This window comes from Oncorhynchus masou, chromosome 28 (assembly GCF_036934945.1).
Source record: "Oncorhynchus masou masou isolate Uvic2021 chromosome 28, UVic_Omas_1.1, whole genome shotgun sequence".
Classification (NCBI taxonomy): domain Eukaryota; kingdom Metazoa; phylum Chordata; class Actinopteri; order Salmoniformes; family Salmonidae; genus Oncorhynchus; species Oncorhynchus masou.
The window spans coordinates 80,173,861-80,196,131 of record NC_088239.1 but is presented as its reverse complement, the minus strand read 5'-3'; the positions used below and the strand labels follow the sequence as shown (position 1 = coordinate 80,196,131).

Here is a 22,271-nt window from a genome sequence, read left to right as displayed (position 1 = left end):
TGGCAGCGATTACAGCCTTGAGTCTTGTTGGGTATGACGCTGCAAGCTTGGCACACTTGTATTTGGCAATGTCGTTGAGTGGCCAAAGCCCGGCCTTGAACCCGATCGAACATCTCTGGAGAGATCTGAAAATAGCTGTGCAGCGACGCTCCCCAACTCAAATTATTTTCAATGTTTTCTTTTTTTACCGTTTGGCTATAGGCAGCTAAAAAACACACTTTTCTATGCAGAAAACCCACTGCCCTTTGGAGTCCGTGTACAAGCGGTTGACATTTACCCATGTCATGTGAATATGACTTTGTCATTTGTAGAGGCACTTCCTTTTATTTAACCGGGCAAGTCAGTTAAGAACAAATACTTATTTACAATGACGGCCTACCCCGGCTAAACCCGTACGATGCTGGGCCAATTGCGCACCGTTCCTATGGGACTCCCAATCACGGCCGGATGTGATACAGCCTGGATTTGAACCAGGGACTGTAGTGACGGCTCTTGCACTGAGATGCAGTGACTTAGACCGCTGCTCCACTCGCAAGCTCTAATTTATTGCAGAGTCATTTTGATCTTGCTCAAATACTAGCATAATAATATAATAATAATAATATATCCCATTTAGCAGACGCTTTTGTCCAAAGCGACTTACAAGTCGGCTGGGGCCACTACTTTTTACATATGGGTGGTCATTTTGACGCTTGGCGTTGCAAGCGCCATGCTCTACCGACTGAGCCACACAGGACCCTAGCATACCCTTGCATCACTACTATGATATTTCAGACTACTACACCATCTGCTACAGTAACTACCACTCCTGATTGATGGATTAACCAAGATATCTACTTTTACATTTCTGTGCTGTTTTTATGGTAACTCTTTACATTAAGGTCATCTTTAATGAGGGTTGTAAAGTCATTGTAAGTCATTTTATTAGACAGTTATATTTTAGTTAATAGTATAGGCTAGTATATAAATCATTAACAAACAGTTACGATTTAAGTCTTTGGTTCGAACTGTGTGATTTTGGTGCTTGCAAAAGAAACTACTTATAAATCCTTCACAACCCCCTTAAAGGTTATCTTAATGCAAAATGTTAATGTTTTTATTCATTCATTAAACAGTTTGGTTTTGTTAATCCTGTCACATGACCTGGATTTGAACCTTTTTTTATTTAAAGCTTTTTCATCAAACTGTCCCATTTGTCTTTTTATGGTAGATGGTCCAGCACCAATATCAGCACCAAACCTTCCAGCACCATTCTCAGATCATTTGCTTTCATTTTTGGTCTTAATTCTCATTTCTGGAAAAGGCTGAAAACAACAATATTCCCATTGCATTTGGATAAATGAATAATATAAAATGAAGTAAAACATGGTATTAAAACCTAATTGTGGTACCTTTTGTACCGCAAGGACATTTATCATAACCCAGCTGTATTGTTATAGCCTTCCATACTACATACTGGTATCCTGAATGTATTCAAATCAAACTTTGTCACATGCACCGAATACAACAAGTGTAGACTTTACCGTGAAATGCTTTACTGACAAGCCCTTAACCAAAAGTGCAGTTCACGAAGAAGAAAATATTTACCAAGTAGACTAATATAAAAAGTAACACAATAAGAATAACAATAACAAGGCTATATACAGGGGGCACCGGTGGTACAGGCTAGTTGAGGTAATCTGTACATGTAGGTGGGGGTGAAGTGACAATGCATAGGTAACAAACAAACAGCGAGTAGTAGCAGTGTACAAAATGGAGGGGGGGGAGGGGTCAATGTAAACTGTCCGGTCTTATAGCTTTGGGGTAGAAGCTGTTGAGGAGCCTTTTGGTCCTAGACTTGGTGCTCCGGTACCGCTTGCCAGGCGGTGGCAGAGAGAACAGTCTATAATTTGGGTGACTGGAGTCTCTGACAATTTCATTGGCTTTATTATACCTCATTGTACCTTTTTTCGTCTTGTTAAACATACACACACCGCTTGCCTGTGGGGTCCACGCGAGTGACAGCAGAGCATACTGTGGTGACATCACTAGTCCACCTCGCCCAGGTTGTTAATGTGGGTTACCTCGGTGTGTGTGTGTGTGTGTGTGTGTGTGTGTGTATAACTCAGCAAAAAAAGAAACGTCCCATTTTCAGGACCCTGTCTTTCAAATAACTTCACAGATCTTCATTGTAAAGGGGTTTAAACACTGTTTCCCATGCTTGTTCAATGAACCATAAACAATTAATGAACATGCACCTGTGGAACGGTCGTTAAGACACTAACAGCTTACAGACGGTAGGCAATTAACGTCACAGTTATGAAAACTTAGGACATTAAAGAGGTCTTTCTACTGACTCTGAAAAACACCAAAAGAAAAATGCCCAGGGTCCCTGCTCATCTATGTGAACGTGCCTTAGGCATGTTGCAAGGAGGCATGAGGACTGCAGATGTGGCCAGGGCAATAAATTGCTTTGTCCATACTGTGAGATGACTAAGACAGCGCTACAGAGAGACAGGACGGACAGCTGATCGTCCTCGCAGTGACAGACCACATGTAACAACAACTGCACAGGATCGGTACATCCGAACATCACACCTGCGGGACAGGTACAGGATGGCAACAACAACTGCCTGAGTTACACCAGGAATGCACAATCCCTCCATCAGTACTCAGACTGTCCGCAATAGGCTGAGAGAGGCTGGACTGAGAGCTGTAGGCCTGTTGTAAGGCTTGTAGGCCTGAAGAGCCCAGATCTCAATCCCATTGAGCACATCTGGGACCTGTTGGATCGGAGGGTGAGGGCTAGGGCCATTCCCCCCCGGAAATGTCCGGGAACTTGCAGGTGCCTTGGTGGAAGAGTGGGGTAACATCTCACAGCAAGAATGGGCAAATCTGGTGCAGTCTATGAGGAGGAGATGCACTGCAGTACTTAATGCAGCTGGTGGCCACACCAGATACTGACTATTACTTTTGTTCAGCGACACATTATTTAATTTCTGTTAGTCACATGTCTGTGGAACTTGTTCAGTGTATGTCTCAGTGGTTGAATCTTGTTATGTTTTTACATATTTACACATGTTAAGTTTGCTGGAAAATAAAACACAGTTGACAGTGAGAGGACATGTATTTTTTTGCTGAGTTTATATATAGTATGTGTTGTTCCCAGGGTGTCAGCCAGCCAACACCACTTCTGCCAGCTCCTCCAAACCGTCTCCTTAAAAGCTCTAGAATACCTAATAGCCTAGTTTATGTCTAAGGCTGGCCTTATTTGGCAGTCTGTTTCCATAAGATACAACATTTTGATTCAGATTCATTTTTAAATAAGGCTCTCGAGTGGCTCAGTGGTTTAAGCCACTGCATCTCAGTGCTAGAACCAAAAATCAGTACAGACCCTGGTTCAAATCCAGGCTTTATCACAACCGGCCGTGATTGAGAGTCCCATAGGGGCGGCGCACAATTGGTCTGGGTTTGGCCGGGGTTGGCCGTCATTGTATATAAGAATTTGTTCTTAACTGACTTTTCTAGTTAAATAAATACAAATAATAAATTTAATTTTGCATTTGACAAAATCAGGTCTGTCCTAGCAAGATTGTTTTTATCATCTTCATTACAACATTTTTTTTAACATACTTTTTATATAGATATTGAACAATGTCTTCTGTTATAGTGTATATATAGTATGTGATAAATCACATTAAGTCAATGTTCTAACGTAATTTGTCACGTATTGTGACGTGGAATCTATGTGGAAAATACATTTGATTTGCAAAAAAGTTTACAAATTATATCTCCAATTTAACCAAAAATGGAAAGTTAAGGAATAGGATTAATTTTTATTTTTTATTTTTATTTCACCTTTATTTAACCAGGTAGGCTAGTTGAGAAGAAGTTCTCACTTGCAACTGCGACCTGGCCAAGATAAAGCATAGCAGTGTGAACAGACAACAACACAGAGTTACACATGGAGTAAACAATTAACAAGTCAATAACACAGTAGAAAAAAAAGAGAGTCTATATACATTGTGTGCAAAAGGCATGAGGAGGTAGGTGAATAATTACAATTTTGCAGATTAACACTGGAGTGATAAATGATCAGATGGTTATGTACAGGTAGAGATATTGGTGTGCAAAAGAGCAGAAAAGTAAATAAATATAAACAGTATGGGGAAGAGGGAGGTAAAATTGGGTGGGCTATTTACCGATAGACTATGTACAGCTGCAGCGATCGTTTAGCTGCTCAGATAGCAGATGTTTGAAGTTGGTGAGGGAGATAAAAGTCTCCAACTTCAGCGATTTTTGCAATTCGTTCCAGTCACAGGCAGCAGAGAACTGGAACGAAAGGCGGCCAAATGAGGTGTTGGCTTTAGGGATGAGCAGTGAGATACACCTGCTGGAGCGCGTGCTACGGATGGGTGTTGCCATCGTGACCAGTGAACTGAGATAAGGCGGAGCTTTACCTAGCATGGACTTGTAGATGACCTGGAGCCAGTGGGTCTGGCTAGAGTATACAGGTCGCAGTGGTGGGTGGTATAATGTGCTTTAGTAACTGTTGGCCGAGGTTAAGCCAGTAGCTCTGATGAAACTATCTGAGGAGTTTTGTTATTCAACCCCAAAATGTGTAACTCATCCATGGCCACATTTTGAGGTTACTGTAACTACAAGAGTTTTATTATGTAATCATACAAAGTCTTCACAATGTTGATAATCTGTGCAGAATCTCACTTGCACAATATACATTTAAAGTAATCTGAACTATAATCCAGGTCATTTGGTTCTGCTGTTGTATGTGGTAACACATTATGTTGTATTTTAAAAACAGACATTGTATTTCACATTTTAACTTTGTTGTGCTTTTAAATGGATGAATACGCAGTGATAACACCTTAAGATGACAACTAAACCAAACCATTGTTTTTCTATTGGAATGTGGTTGTGCTTTTAGATGGTTGAAAGCATAGTGATAACACATTGGGAATTCAACAAACGTTTTGTAATTCGGTACTCAGCAGAGCTAAGGTCCGTTCCAGCAAGATTTCAGTTATTGAGGTTTTTCACCATGTTACACTTGACGAATTGTCTGGTCATTTCAATTCTGAATTGACCCCAACCTTCTGTGGTAAACAGCAACATTGTAGTAGACATAAGTCTATAGTGCTGGCTATTGGGAAGGGTTAATGTTGCGATTCTAGGAGCCTCATTTCTGCAGAATGTGTCTTGACTCCTCACAAAGCTGTCACGAGTTCTCTTCAGCACCAACCTTGAACTTTTCTTTGAAGCCAAAATGCATTTTCACTTCACTTCGTTTGCTGTCCGGCTCACTGATTTCAAACACACGCCCCTAAAGGCAGCTCCTTGATATGATAGCACTGTGCAACACTATTTGCACTACATCATACTTTCTCAAGGCATGTCAAGACACTATAACTGTAAGCTTTTCCCCATTGTGCAATATTTACGGTTCAGGCAATGGTTAAGCAATGAGAAAATTGACCAACTGCCATGAGGAAAATGGCATTGTGACAATGATTTCTCAGAAGTTGCACCATTTTCCCCCTGGTGTATTTAAACTTAGTTACACAATGTTATGCAAGGCTACGAGGTTGAGCCATAGAAGTTACCAGAAATGTGTGGTTAATAATGTGCCGAGTGACACAACGATTCCATGTAACATCTTATCTCTCATCTGCCTTTTTCTTCACTTGTGTGTTTGTCGAGGATGTCTTGAATATGTTGTCTGAGAATTTGCAGTGCACTATCTTGCACTCTGTAGAATGGGTAAACAATAGCTACATTTTTTTTGGCTAATCAAAATGTTTAGCCTTCAAACGTTCTGTTATTATGTTATGTTGCGCTATTTTAAGCTAACTGTTATGAGTTGATGAAGCAAGTAAGAAATGAGGCAATCCAAAGCAAAGAGATGTCGACAGAGACGCAGAGAAAACAGTCCAAAGAGATGTAGACAGAAACACAGTGAAAACAGTCCAAAAACAGTCCAAAGAGATGTAGACAGAAACACAGTGAAAACAGTCCAAAGAGATGTAGACAGAGAAAACAGTCCAAAGCAAAGAGATGTAGACAGAAACACAGAGAAAACAGTCCAGAGAGATGTAGACAGAAACACAGAGAAAACAGTCCAAAGAGATGTAGACAGAGACACAGAGAAAACAGTCCAGAGAGATGTAGACAGAGACACAGAGAAAACAGTCCAGAGAGATGTAGACAGGTACACAGAGAAAACAGTCTAAAGAGATGTAGACAGAGACACAGAGAAAACAGTCCAAAGAGATGTAGACAGAAACACAGAGAAAACAGCCTAAAGAGATGTAGACAGAGACACAGAGAAAACAGTAGACAGAGACACAGAGAAAACAGTCTAAAGAGATGTAGACAGAGACACAGAGAAAACAGTCTAAAGAGATGTAGACAGAAACACAGAGAAAACAGTCTAAAAGATGTAGACAGAGACACAGAGAAAACAGTCTAAAGAGATGTAGACAGAGACACAGAGAAAACAGTCCAAAGAGATGTAGACAGAAAACAAAGAGATGTAGACAGAGACACAGAGAAAACAGTCCAGAGAGATGTAGACAGAGACACAGAGAAAACAGTCCAGAGAGATGTAGAAAGGTACACAGAGAAAACAGTCTAAAGAGATGTAGACAGAGACACAGAGAAAACAGTCCAGAGAGATGTAGACAGAGACACAGAGAAAACAGTCCAGAGAGATGTAGACAGAAACACAGAGAAAACAGTCAAAGAGATGTAGACAGAAACACAGAGAAAACACAGATGACACAGAGAAAACAGTCCAGCAAAGAGATGTAGACAGAAACACAGAGAAAACAGCCTAAAGAGATGTAGACAGAGACACAGAGAAAACAGTCCAAAGAGATGTAGACAGAAACACAGAGAAAACAGTCCAAAGCAAAGAGATGTAGACAGAGACACAGAGAAAACAGTCCAAAGAGATGTAGACAGAAACACAGAGAAAACAGTCAAAGCAAAGAGATGTAGACAGAAACACAGAGAAAACAGTCCAAAGAGATGTAGACGGAGACACAGAGAAAACAGTCCAAAGCAAAGAGATGTAGACAGAAACACAGAGAAAACAGCCTAAAGAGATGTAGACAAAAACACAGAGAAAACAGTCCAAAGAGATGTAGACAGAGACACAGAGAAAACAGCCTAAAGAGATGTAGACAGAAACACAGAGAAAACAGTCCAAAGAGATGTAGACAGAGACACAGAGAAAACAGTCCAAAGCAAAGAGATGTAGACAGAGACACAGAGAAAACAGCAATTGGCAACAAATGAGTGTTTGTCATTGCGCCATCAGGGTTCTGTGATAATTCATGCAGGCTCCTCCACGGGTAAACACTTTCCCATCCAAGTTCTTGTGTAAGAGTTGAGCAACAAGGACTGCTTCAAACCAACTACTTTCATGACAACAAAAACAGATGGCATTTATTTATATGCGAAATTCTGGAACAGCTACATTCTAACATTCTACCTTGTGTATAGTTTTACCTGTAATTTATAGAAATATACAATAATAATAATAATATGTAACTTTTTAGTGATGTCCCTTATTTTTTCCGTGTTATCATTTTGTCTTAGTCGACACAACGTGGGCTGTAAGCAGCTGTCAGAATGATAACACAACTAACAGAGAATACTGTTGTCACCACCACTCCTCTGCCCTGTTCTATCAGCTCAACCTGATCAATTCAGAATGACTGAATACGTGTGAGCATCCTGTCCGGGAGGTGAGAATGTGTCTGTGATCACTGTCAACATACTGATAATACACGCTGCTAATTAAGTGACTGACCCATATTCACTCTAAGTCCTATATTACCAAGGAATTACACTGCCATTTATTTAAAAGGTCTTGTTTTATTTTCCTCCTGACTATGTGCATTGCATTGTTTGTATGTAAATGTTTCATTTCCTGTAGAAATCTATCCGGACTGAGTTTATTACCTTGGTGAGCAATGCCATGAGCAATATAACTGCCATTCTAGTCTGATAAGGAAGTTAGTCATAGTGTTAGTGTTAACTAACCTCCAGACGAGCTTCAATGCCATACAACACTCCTTCCGTGGCCTCCAGCTGCCTTTTAAATGCTAGTAAAACTAAATGCATGCTCTTCAACCGATTGTTGCCCGCACCTGCCCGCCCGACTAGCATCACTACTCTGGACGGAGAATTTGTGGACATCTACAAATACCTAGGTGTCTGGTTAGACTGTAAACTCTCCTTCCAAACTCACATTAAGCATCTCCAATCCAAAATTAAATCTAGAAAAGGCTTCCTATTTCGCAACAAAACCTCCTTCACTCATGCTGCCAAACATAGTCTCGTAAAACTGACCATCCTACCGATCCTTTTCTTTGGCGATGTCATTTACAAAATAGCCTCCAACACTCTACTCAGCAAACTGGATGTAGTCTATCACAGTCCCATCCATTTTGTCACCAAAGCCCCATATACTAACCACCACTGCGACCTGTATGCTCTCGTTGGCTGGCCCTCGCTTCATATTTGTCGCCAAACCCACTGGCTCCAGGTCATCTATAAGTCTTTGCTAGGTAAAGCCCCGCCTGATCTCAGCTCACTGGTCACCATAGCAACACCCACCCATAGCACGGGCTCCAGCAGGTATATTTCACTGGTCAACCCCAAAGCCAACACTTAATTTGGCCGCCTTTCCTTCCAGTTCTCTGCTGCCAATGACTCAAACGAATTGCAAAAATCACTGAAGTTGGAGTCTTATATCTCCTTCACTAACTTTAAGCATCAGCTGTCAGAGCAGCTCACCGTACCTGTGCACAGCCAATCTGTAAATAGCACACCCAACTACCTCATCCCCATATTGTTATTTATCTTCTTGCTCTTTTGCCCACCAGTATCTCTACTTGCACATCATCTTCTGCACATCTATTACTACAGTGTTAATGCTAAATTGTAATTATTTTTGCCTCTATGGACTATTTATTGTCTTACCTCCCTACTCTTCTACATTTGCACACACTGTACATAGATTGTTCTGTTGTGTTATTGACTGTACGTTTGTTTATGTGTAACTCTGTGTTGTTATTTTTGTTGCTTTGCTTTGCTTTATCTTGGCCAGGTCACAGTTGTAATTGATAACTTGTTCTCTACTGGCCTACCTGGTTAAATAAAGGTGAAATAAATAAATACAAATTTCTGGAAAGCTATCTACTTTAGCATTTTTAAGAGAAGCCCAATTAAAAAAGCACATTGCTGTTTATCTCAAATTTCTCCCTTTTTGTTGTACCCCTCATTTAGTTGTGTTCACCTTCTAGATAGTTGATGCATCGAGATCTAGGCTTGACATAACTGCTGCCAAGTGCATCACAGCTCCTGCTAGATGAGGTTACTCTATATTCAGGTGGTGAGAAGCCAAGACCTTCTTTGTCTTTGTATTTCACCTCCCAGATATGTGACTTCCATAGACGGAGTGAGGCAATTGCTTGCCCTGAATGAGAAAGGTCAGGATTTCAACAAGGAATAAATTGATTCACTACTGTACATGTTTTCCACCCCAAAAGATACCGAGAAGTGGAGTATTATAGAATGTTTAACCATAATCCACAGTCCAGTACATCACAGTCCAGTACATCACAGTCCAGTACATCACAGTCCAGTACATCACAGTCCAGTACATCACAGTCCAGTACATTACAGTCCAGTACATTACAGTCCAGTACATCACAGTCCAGTACATTACAGTCCAGTACATTACAGTCCAGTACATTACAGTCCAGTACATCACAGTCCAGTACATTACAGTCCAGTACATTACAGTCCAGTACATCACAGTCCAGTACATTACAGTCCAGTACATCACAGTCCAGTACATCACAGTCCAGTACATCACAGTCCAGTACATCACAGTCCAGTACATTACAGTCCAGTACATCACAGTCCAGTACATCACAGTCCAGTACATCACAGTCCAGTACATCACAGTCCAGTACATCACAGTCCAGAACATCACAGTCCAGTACATCACAGTCCAGTACATCACAGTCCAGTACATCACAGTCCAGTACATCACAGTCTAGTACATCACAGTCCAGTACATCACAGTCCAGTACATCACAGTCCAGAACATCACAGTCCAGAACATCACAGTCCAGTACATCACAGTCCAGTACATCACAGTCTAGTACATCACGGTCCAGTACATCACAGTCCAGAACATCACAGTCCAGAACATCACAGTCCAGAACATCACAGTCCAGAACATCACAGTCCAGAACATCACAGTCCAGTACATCACAGTCTAGTACATCACAGTCCAGTACATCACAGTCCAGAACATCACAGTCCAGAACATCACAGTCCAGTACATCACAGTCCAGTACATCACAGTCCAGTACATCACAGTCCAGTACATTACAGTCCAGGAGGTCACAGCCCAGGAGGTCACAGCCCAGGAGGAACGTGCTATGACCCACAGCATTGTTCAAACACTGCTTATCATCCTTATCTCATTTGTGGGGAATATTCCTTGTCAAATCATCATAATAAACTCAACTGAAAACTTCACAGAGTGTGCAGGCGTTCATTCTATGATTGGTTAATGTTTTAAATCAGGTGTGTTAGTGTTGTAGACTGTCTTTGGGTGTTATAAACCATGAATAATCCTACATGTATGAATAAAAACAGCCAGCTCTCACAAATAGAATTGTAACTCATATTTTGTTCTGTTTCAGCAGGCTAGCCATATTTATTCATTAACATAACGTTACTCACTGTAGCATCCAATCTCTTCTCTTCTTTCACCTCCTCTTCCTTCTCCTCCCCCTCTTCCTCCTCCACTTCCTTCCTTCCTTCTCCACCCCTCCACTTCCTCCTCCTCCACTTCCTTCTCCTCCACCCCCTCCTCTTCCTTCTCCTTCACCTCCTCCATCCAGGTGGTACCCAGCGACTACCCAGGGCCATCGGGGTAGCCCTGGCTAAGGAGCTGATCTTTGCGGCGCGGGCGATTGACGGAACCGAGGCGAAGAGACTGGGCCTGGTCAGCCATGCCGTGGAGCAGAACAAGAGCGGAGATGCCGCCTACCTCAGAGCACTGGACCTGGCCCGCGAGTTCAACCCAAATGTGAGTATATGATAAAGCATGTACGTACAGTGCATTCAGAAAGTATTCAAACCCCTTGACATTTTCTACATTTCGTTAACTTACAGCCTTATTCTAAAATTGATTTAAAAAATGTTTTTCTTCCTCATCAATCTACACACAATACACCATAATGACATAATGACAAAGCAAAAAACTGGTTTTTAGAAATGTTAGCAAATGTATTAAAAATACTACATTTAAATATCACATTTACATAAGTATTCAGACCCTTTACTCAGTACTTTGTTGAAGCACCTTTAGCTTCTTGGGTATGACACTACAAGATTGGCACACCTGTATTTGGGGAGTTTCTTCCATTCTTCTCTGCAGATCCTCTCAAGCTCTGTCAGGTTGGATGGGGAGCGTCGCTGCACAGCTATTTTCAGGTCTCTCCAGAGATGTTCGATCGGGTTCAAGTCCAGCCTCTGCCTGGGCCACTCAAGGACATTCAGAGACTTGTCCCGAAGCCACTACTCTGTAGTCTTGGCTGTGTACTTAGGGTTGTTGTCCTGTTGGAAGGTGAACCTTCGCCCCAGTCTAAGGTCCTGAGTGCTCCGGATTAGGTTTTCATCAAGGATCTCTCTGTACTTTGCTCCGTTCATCTTTCCCTCGATCCTGACAAGTCTCACAGTCTCTGGCGCAGAAAGCATTCCCACAGAATGATGCTGCCACCACCATGCTTCACTGTAGGGTTTCCTCCAGACGTGACGCTTGGCATTCAGGCCATAGAGTTCAATCTTGGTTTCATCAGACCAGAGAATCTTGTATCTCATGTTCTAAGAGTCCTTTAGGTGCCTTTTGGCAACCTCCAAGCGGGCTGTCATGTGCCTTTTACTGAGGACTGGCTTCCGTCTGGCCACTCTACCATAAAGGCCTGATTGGTGGAGTGCTGCAAAGATGGTTGTCCTTCTGGAAGGTTCTCCCATCTCCACAGAGGAACTCTGGAGCTCTGTCAGAGTGACCATCGGGTTCTTGCCACCTCCCTTACCAAGGCTCTTCTCTCCCGATTGCTCCCCCGGTCGGCCAGCTCTAGGAAGTGCCTTGGTGTTTCCAAACTTCTTCCATTTAATAAGAATTATAAAGGCAACTGTGTTCTTGGGGACCTTCTATGCTGCAGAAATGTTTGGTACCCTTCCCCAGATCTGTGGCTCGACACAATCCTGTCTCGGAGCTCTACGGAAAATTCCTTCAACCTCATGGCTTGCTTTTTGCTCTGACATGCACTGTCAACTGTGGGACCTTATATAGACAGGTGTGTGGCTTTCCAAATCATGTCCAATCAATTGAATTTACACAGGTGGACTCCAATCAAGTTGTAGAAACATCTCAAGGATGATCAATGGAAACAGGATGCACCTGAGCTCAATTTTGAGTCACATAGCAAAGGGTCTGAATACTTATGTAAATAAGGTATCAGTTTTTTATTTTGTATAAATTTCTACCAAAAAATGTAAACCTGTTATCACTAGGTCATTATGGGGTACTGTGTGTAGATTGATGAGGGGGAAAGTATTTGATCCATTTTAGAATAAGGCTGTAACATAACAAAATGTGGGGGAAATCAAGGGGTCTGAATACTTGACGAATGCTCTGTACATTGTACACTGTACAAACCAGAGTAATACCGCCTTTAAGCAGGGATGTTATTACACATTGGCTGTGTCTGAAATCGTGTCCCTTTACTTGATTATCAGCTGGGTCTAAAAATGTAATTTTCTTCATCAATTTGTGCAGCAAATTCATACTAGATTAAACAACTGAAATTACTTTTACATCCTGGCATATAAAGTGTACTAAATGTTTGGAAATTTCACATAATATAAAACATTTTATTTTTGCATACCCAATCAGCGTACTCTTTAGATGCAAGTATGGGTGTTCCGACATGGCCGTTGACTCTGTGGTTTCCCTGAAATCAAACCTCAGATTCTCAGAATAGGCTGCTACACTGAATGATTTGGAGTGTAGCCTACAGTCGTGATGTATCAACTTCTTAGAAATAACACCTGAGCGAATGCAGATGTTGTACCTTTTATGTACGAATTAGATTTCTAGTGACCTGCAACACTATACCGGGGAACCACCTGTTATATAGACTCAGGGTAGAAACAACAACCATTGTTATCTTGTTATGGCTGAAATCCCGTTAACGGGATCAATTTGACAACAGCCAGTGAAAGTGCATGTCGCCAAATTCAAACAACAGAAATCTCATAATTAAAATTCCTCAAACATACAAGTATTATACACTGTTTTAAAGATAAACGTGTTGTTAATCCCACCACAGTGTCCGATTTCAAAATGGCTTTACAACGAAAGCATACCATGCGATTAGGTTAGGTCAACGCCTAGTCACAAAAAACACAGCCATTTTTCCAGCCAAAGAGAGGAGTCACAAAAAGCAGAAATAGAGATACAATTAATCACTAACCTTTGGTGATCTTCATCAGATGGCACTCATAGGACTTCATTTTACACAATACATGTATGTTTTGTTCGATAAAGTTCATATTTATATCCAAAAATCTAAGTTTACATTGGCGCGTTATGTTCAGTAATGTTTTGCTTCCAAAACATCCGGTGATTTTGCAGAGAGCCACATCAATTTACAGAAATACTCATCATGAACGTTGATGAAAGATACAAGTGTTATGCATATAATTAAAGATATACTTCTCCTTAATGCAACCGATGTGTCAGATTTCAAAAAAGTTTTACGGCAAAAGTACACCATGCAATAATCTGAGTACAGCGCTCAGCCACAAAAACAAGCCATACAGATACCCTCCATGTTGTGGAGTCAGTAAAAGTCAGAAATAGCATTATAAATATTCACTTACCTTTGATGATCTTCATCGGAATGCACTCCCAGGAATCCCAGTTCCACAAAAAAAATGTTTGTTTTGTTCAATAAAGTCCATCATTTATGTCCAAATACCACCTTTTTGTTTGCGCGTTTAGTCCAGTAATCCAAAATGCACAAGGCGCGAGCACTAGGTCCAGACGAAAAGTCAAAAAGTTCTATTACAGTTCGTAGAAACATGTCAAACGATGTATAGAATCAATCTTTAGATGTTTTTGTCATAAATCATCAATAATGTTTCAACCGGACAATTCCTTTGTCTTTAGAAATGAAAAGGAGCGGAGCTCTTACTCACGCGTGACTAAACTAATGGCTTTCTTCCAGACCCCTGATTTAAACAGCTCTTATTCGCTCCCCCTTCATAGTAGAAGCCTGAAACAATGTTCTAAAGACCAAATTTACACTGTATATTGGATAGGCAATCACTTCAAAAACTACAAACCTCAGATTTCCCACATCCTGGTTGGATTTTTCTCAGGTTTTTACCTACCATTTGAGCTGTTATACTCACAGACATCATTCAGACAGTTTTAGAAACTTCAGCGTGTTTTCTATCCAAATCTACTAATAATATGCATATCTTAGCTTCTGGGCCTGAGTAGCAGGCAGTTTACTCTGGGCACGCTTTTCATCTGAACGTGGAAATAGCGCCTCGCAGCCATAAGAAGTTATTTACATGCACTTGTGACCCTAAACAAACTATTGTTTTCCTTTGATCTCTTCAGGGTCCCATTGCAATTAGGATGGCAAAGTTGGCAATCAACCAGGGCATAGAGGTAAGACTCATACATACCGGTACTTTTTCCATCTCTGTAATAAGTGATCAAATGTCCCCAAATTCAGTTTTCAGTCAACATACTGGTCTCAAGTACAGTATTTTATAATTTGACCAAATCTGTTCATATGTTTATTATTGAATGGTTAGAGCACAGGTTAAGTCATGTTGATGTTCTAAGCAGACCTGGGTTCAAATCATATTTGAGATTGACCCCTTAGGAATTACCTTTTAAGGATGACCTATTGTGTCTAGCAATAGTATTTGGGAATGACCTCAGGTCTAAGTAATAGTATTTGGGTATGGCCTCCTAGGTCTAGTAATAGTATTTGGGTATGGCCTCCTAGGTCTAGTAATAGTATTTGGGTATGGCCTCCTAGGTCTAGTAATAGTATTTGGGTATGGCCTTCTAGGTCTAGTAATAGTATTTGGGTATGGCCCCCTAGGTCTAGTAATAGTATTTGGGTATGGCCTCCTAGGTCTAGTAATAGTATTTGGGTATGGCCTCCTAGGTCTAGTAATAGTATTTGGGTATGGCCTCCTAGGTCTAGTAATAGTATTTGGGAATGATCTCCTAGGTCTAGTAATAGTATTTGGGTATGGCCTCCTAGGTCTAGTAATAGTATTTGGGTATGGCCTCCTAGGTCTAGTAATAGTATTTGGGTATGGCCTCCTAGGTCTAGTAATAGTATTTGGGTATGGCCTCCTAGGTCTAGTAATAGTATTTGGGTATGGCCTCCTAGGTCTAGTAATAGTATTTGGGTATGGCCTCCTAGGTCTAGTAATAGTATTTGGGTATGGCCTCCTAGGTCTAGTAATAGTATTTGGGAATGATCTCCTAGGTCTAGTAATAGTATTTGGGTATGGCCTCCTAGGTCTAGTAATAGTATTTGGGAATGCCTCCTAGGTCTAGTAATAGTATTTGGGTATGGCCTCCTAGGTCTAGTAATAGTATTTGGGTATGGCCTCCTAGGTCTAGTAATAGTATTTGGGTATGGCCTCCTAGGTCTAGTAATAGTATTTGGGAATGATCTCCTAGGTCTAGTAATAGTATTTGGGTATGGCCTCCTAGGTCTAGTAATAGTATTTGGGAATGATCTCCTAGGTCTAGTAATAGTATTTGGGTATGGCCTCCTAGGTCTAGTAATAGTATTTGGGAATGATCTCCTAGGTCTAGTAATAGTATTTGGGTATGGCCTCCTAGGTCTAGTAATAGTATTTGGGTATGGCCTCCTAGGTCTAGTAATAGTATTTGGGTATGGCCTCCTAGGTCTAGTAATAGTATTTGGGAATGATCTCCTAGGTCTAGTAATAGTATTTGGGTATGGCCTCCTAGGTCTAGTAATAGTATTTGGGAACGATCTCCTAGGTCTAGTAATAGTATTTGGGCCTCTTGGGTCTTGCTGCATTTAGGGATCGGTGCCACAAAGCATGGTGGAGGATTGAAGTAAGCATCTGATTCAGTAGTCAGTGAGTCAGCTCACTTGCCAAAGGGATCCATGTCACATCTGAAGGCCGTCAGAGAAACCTGAGAGAATCTGTTGAGTGACTTTGTTATCCCAGAGGCCAACGGTCACAACTGACAAATAAACCGCACTTTCTGACAGGTGCTGTGTCATTTGTAGACAGCCTGTTCTACCATGTTAATGTATCATAGGCTACACAAACTGCAAATATCCATATTGGGGCCAACTTTGACAAATGGTCAAATCACACGCAAGATCAGCCTGGTTTCATGTAGTTTTCTCAGGTTATATGAATACAGGTCAACAGCTGGCACACTTGAAAGATGCACATTTTTAAACAGAGAAATTCTTCTGTGCATTCCTTTATAAAATTGCTCAACAACGATCTCTTTAAATGTCGGTTATTTTCTAAAGGAGAGTATGGCACAGGAGATATTTCTGGTTCAGTTAAATGCCAAGGTAACCTATGAAAGTAGGTTTCTCCTCTCTCTGTGCTGTCATGGAAAATAAATGCTGCCCCTAATTCTGTATAATTCAACCTTTAAAGTGTGAATTTGGAATGGGTCTTGGATCTAGGTAGGTTTGTTAAAGTTGGTGAACATTTTACCAATGCACAGACATATGCTCAATACAGGTATAGGATCGTAATTTGAGCCAGTTTGCTACAGCTAGAAAATAATCCTACAGAAACAGGAAATGTGAATTATTATGTGGATTATACACTGAACAAAAATATAAACACAACTTCAAACATTTTACTGAGTTACAGTTCATAGATGGAAATCAGTCAATTTAAATAAATTCATTAGGCCCTAATCTATGGATTTCACATAAATGGGAATACAGATATGCATCTGTTGGTCACAGATACCTTAAAAAAAAAGTAGGGGCGTTGATCAAAAAAAAACATTCAGCACCTGGTGTGACCACCATTTGCCTCCTGCAGCGCGACATGTCTCCTTCGCATACAGTTGATCAGGCTGTTGATTGTAGCCTGTGGAATATTGTCCCACTCCTCTTCAATGGCTGTGCAAAGTTACTGGATATTTGCGGGAACTGGTACACTCTGTCGTACATGTCGATCCAGAGCATCCCAAACATGCTCAATGGGTGACATGTCTGGTGAATATACAGGCCATGGAAGAACTGGTACATTTTCAGCTTCCAGGAATTGTGTACAGATTCTTGCGACATGGGGCCATGCATTATCATGCTGCAACATGAAGTGATGGCGGCGGATGAATGGCACAACAATGGGCCTCAGGATCTCGTCATGGTATCTCTGTGCATTCAAATTGCCAGCGATAAAATGCAACTGTTCATTGTCCATAGCTTATGCCTGCCCATACCATAACCCCACCATGGGGCACTCTCTTCACAATATTGACATCAGCAAACCGCTCACCCACACGACACCGTACACGCGGTCTACCATCTGTGCGGTACAATTGAAACCTCCATTCATCCGTGTAGAGAACACTTCTCCAGTGTGCCAGTGGCCATCATAGATGATCATTTGGTGATGTCGACGAGCTCGCAGATGATTTTCCTTGACAATTTGTGCAGTAATTGTTCGGTTGTGCAAACCCACAGTTTCATCAGCTGTCCGGGTGACTGGTCTGAGACGATTCCGCAGGTGAAGAAGCCGGATGTGGAGGTCCTGGGCTGGCGTGGTTGCACGTGGTCTGCGTTTGCGAGGCTGGTTGGACGTACTGCCAAATGATCTAATACGACGTTGGAGGCGGCTTATGGTAGAGAAATTAAGTGGCCTTTTATTGTCCCCAGCACAAGGTGCACCTGTGTAGTGATCATGCTTTTTAAGCAGCTTCTTGATATGCCACACCTGTCAGGTGGATGGATTATCTTGCCAAAGGGGAAATGCTCACTAACAGGGATGTAAACAAATTTGAGAGAAAGAAGCTTTTCATGCGTATGGAAAATATCAGGGATCTTTTATTTCAGCTCATGAAACATATGACCAAAGCTTTACCATTTGCGTTTATGTTTTTGTTCAGTGTAATTAATGGACATAAGGGAAAATCAAGTCTGAAATTTCAGTGGAAATTACAAACGTGAGAAGCCTTTTTAAACCTCAAATACTACACTACAAGTTTTACATTTCCATTGCAGGAATGTTCTTCTGCAACAGGGTGATCAAATTAAGACGCTACATCTGTAGTTTCGATCCTGTAGGAATGACAGGAAACGATGAAACAACCAAACCACATAGCTGGTCAAGAATAAAGATGGTAGAAAATAGCTATTTTATACGGTTTATATTGCTGCATATGTTTGTTATTTTATCTAATATCTTGATATTTTTCAGGTGGATTTAAATACGGGATTAGCAATTGAAGAAGCATGCTATGCCCAGGTACGTCTAGTCATGAACAAGAACTTCAATTCCACAACCCTTCTGTTAAATAGCCCATATTCTGTTAAATAGCCCATATGCTGTAGATTTCTGACGCTTATTCTTCTGCTAGAACTATTTAAAATGTACACTTCTTTTTATATGCAGTTCACATACAATGATGCCATGATTTTGTCAAGGTTAGATAGTGTCTATTGACATAGTGTACCTCTTCCACCTGCTGCATATCTACGCTCACTTTGGACACCACTTTGAACAGTCTTCAGTTGTACATCAAACAACTCACACAGTATGACGCATAAACAACAACCACCATCACTCGCAGGATCACTCAAAATAGAAAATATACGTTGTTGTCTTTCGTTTCCAAGGTGATTCCGACAAAAGACAGGCTGGAGGGACTGGCTGCGTTCAAGGAGAAGAGGCCTCCTCGCTTTAAGGGAGAGTAAATGCCACCCTGGGCCAATCAAGGTGGAGTAAACGTTCACCCTGGGCCAATCAAGGGAGAGTAAATGTTCACCCTGGGCCTATCAAGGTGGAGTAAACACCACCCTGGGCCAATCAAGAGCAATCGCAAATGGCTACCTTCAGTTCTCCTCCTTTCACTGCTTCTGTCAGATTCCCATAAGATGGCAATATAGGCAGTACCATCCTCTCTATAACTGGAGTGGGGTGTCCTAACCGAGACTTGAGATGTCACATAAAAGTACTGTATCCGGACAGAGATAGAAGTTAGGGAGAGAACAACTTTACAGCTGATTTCATAACCAGAACTGCTAATCTGCATGATGACTTTATTTTTTTCAGTTTCTAATGTCATGAGTTGCCTTTCCTTGTTGTCGTGCCCAACATGTGGTCTGTCTGCTGTATGTTAACATCATCGAGTGTTTGTTCCTCAGTGATTCAGAAGATCAGAATAATTAAGAATTTGCAAATATGATGAGATGAGATTGGATCCTTAGTATTACGCAGAAAAGAATAGTCCCCGAAATTCCCTATTTATTTGACAAGCGTCAGCGTATCCAATCCATTTTCTAATTACATTTCATGATATCAGGCAGGCTAACAGCAAATCACATGATAAAAGCCATGCACTTCCCAAGTTCGCTGTGTTTTCTAATGTTTGAATGTTAGAGAAAGGATCTGTTCCTAGATCACAGAGGAAACCTTTGTAGAGCTATCACAATAAAGTTCTGTCTCAAACTCTGTCACCTGTCTATGCTTCTCGTCTCATGTTTTGAAGCTAGTTACACATGACATACTGTAGTGTAAAAAGACCTTCTGCCAACCTTGGATCTAAACCCAGTTTCTTGACACCAAATTATTATCAATGTATTGATGTTGTATGACCTTTCACCCTAAGAGAAACTCTCTCATGAGAACAAGTCAGTAGTTTATGAAATGTACTGTTTAAATGCTTTAGGCCTTACAGCGAACATGTTTTCCAGGAGAATGGCTTTTCATCCCCCTTCAAAAGCCCACTGGTCTTTTTTTTAAACCTTTATTTAACTAGGCAAGTCAGTTAAGAACAAATTCTTATTTTCAATGACGGCCTAGGAACAGTGGGTGAACTGCCTGTTCAGGGGCAGAACGACAGATGACCTTGTAAACCAGTTACAGAGTTAAATGATTACGATAGGAGAAAACTGAGAATGGATCAACAACATTGTAGTTACTCTTCAATACTAACCTAAATGACAGAGTGAACTGAAGGAAGCCTGTACAGAATAAAACATATTCCAAAACATGCACCCTGTTTACAATAAGTTTACAATATTACAACAAATGTCAGAAAAAAAATAACTTTTTGTTTTGAATACAAAGCATTATGTTTTGGGCAAATCCAACATAACACATCACTGAGTACCACTTCATATTTTCAATCATGGTGTTGGCTGCATCATGTTATGGGTATGCTTGTCATCGGCAAGGTACTAGGGAGTGTTAGCCACTTTGTCTGCTTAAGGACACATAGTTTCCCTCAGAAATGTTCTATTTATATTTTATTTAACCTTTTTTTAATTAGGCAAGTCAGTTAAGAACATATTCTTATTTACAATGACGGCCTACCAAAAGGCAAAAGTCCAGGATTAAATAAACATTTAGGACAAAACACACATCACGACAAGAGAGACAACACTACATAAAGAGAGACTTAAGACAACAACATAGCATGGCAGTAACACAACATGGCAGCAGCACAAAACAGGGTACAAACATTATTGAGCACAGACAACAGCACAAAGGGCACGAAGGTAGAGACATCAATACATCACACAAAGCAGCCACAACTGTCAGTAAGAGTGTTCCTCCTGTTACATATCTTGCACTCATCTCATATATATTTACTGTATTCTACTATACCTTAGTCTGTGCCTCTCTGACATGACTCATCCATATGTATATATTCTTAATTCCATTCCTTTTGTGTGTATTAGGTATATGTGGAATTGTTAGATATTGCTGCACTGTCGAGAAGTAGAAGCACAAGCATTTCTCTACACGATTTGATTTGAAGTACTGTTTATTAACTGAGCTGGAACTGTGCTCCAAGGGGTCATGTCATGGGGGGGGGGGGGGGTCACCTTTTACTGCAGCATTTTGGGATTGATTAGCCAACATGATGTAATGATTATCTTAGATACACAGAGGGAACAGGCAAATAATTTGTATTGTTTTTCCTCACGATCCACATTCGCCACATAAAGCTAATTTCTTTCATGTAAAACTAGCCTCTTATCAAGGAAGTTAACACAGAAGTTGTAGACACAAGATCGATCTGTACACAATCTGTTTAGAGGATTTTTATTATACTTTTTTGCTCATGTTTCAGCAGTTTGTGTACATAGTTTTGTCTTTGACTTAAATATCATAAAAAAGGTTTTAAAGTAGTGATGGGAAGGGTTCGTCGGAAATATTAAGCAAACGTGCCCCATTACAGGGCGGCAGGTAGCCTGGTGGTTAGAGCGTTGGGCCAGTAAAAGAAAGGTTGCTAGATCAAATACCCGAGCCGACAAGGTAAAAATCTGCCGTTCTTCCCCTGAAGTAGGCAGTTCCTATGCCGTCATTATAAATAAGAATTTGTTCTTGACTAGATTGCCTAGTTAAATATTTTATTTTTACAAAAGAGCAATAAAACTTCAACAGGGTAGGAACTGTGTAGGCGTTTGAACAGGTTGGAGCCTGATAACGTCTCATGATGCAACAATAATACAGTTGAAGCGGAAGTTTACATACACTTAGGTTGGAGTCATTAAAACTCGTTTTTCAACCACTCCACAAATGTATTGTTTTATAGTTTTGACAAGTCGGTTAGGACATTTACTTTGTGCATGACACAAGTCCTTTTTCCAACAATTGTTAACAGACAGATTATTTAACTTATAATTCACTGTATCACAATTCCAGTGGGTCAGAAAGGTACCACGTTCATCTGCTAACAATGCTCTGCTAGCACATGAGAATGCAGGGCATGTTTCATTTCATATCAAGTCAAGTTTCTTTGTTTCGGTCAACCGAGTGCCGCATCGGTCTAAGGCACAGCATTGAGTGCTAGCTGCGTTACTACAGATCCTGGTTCGATACCGGGCTGTGTCGCAGCCGGCCACGGCCAGGAGACTCATGAGACAATGCGCAATTGACCCAGCGTCATCCGG

General features: G+C 40.9%; 1 protein-coding gene across 1 annotated transcript in view; it reads left to right on the top strand.

The window, feature by feature from the left end:
• auh (AU RNA binding protein/enoyl-CoA hydratase) overlaps positions 1–19,826 on the top strand; it is a 54,890-nt gene extending 35,064 nt beyond the window's left edge. The window contains exons 7-10 of the mRNA XM_064943550.1: positions 10,929–11,116; positions 14,726–14,776; positions 18,568–18,615; positions 18,987–19,826. Of these exons, the coding sequence (XP_064799622.1) occupies positions 10,929–11,116; positions 14,726–14,776; positions 18,568–18,615; positions 18,987–19,064 (365 nt within the window). The 3' untranslated portion in view covers positions 19,065–19,826. The remainder of the gene's footprint in view (positions 1–10,928; positions 11,117–14,725; positions 14,777–18,567; positions 18,616–18,986) is intronic.
• Positions 19,827–22,271: the final 2,445 nt, after the last annotated feature.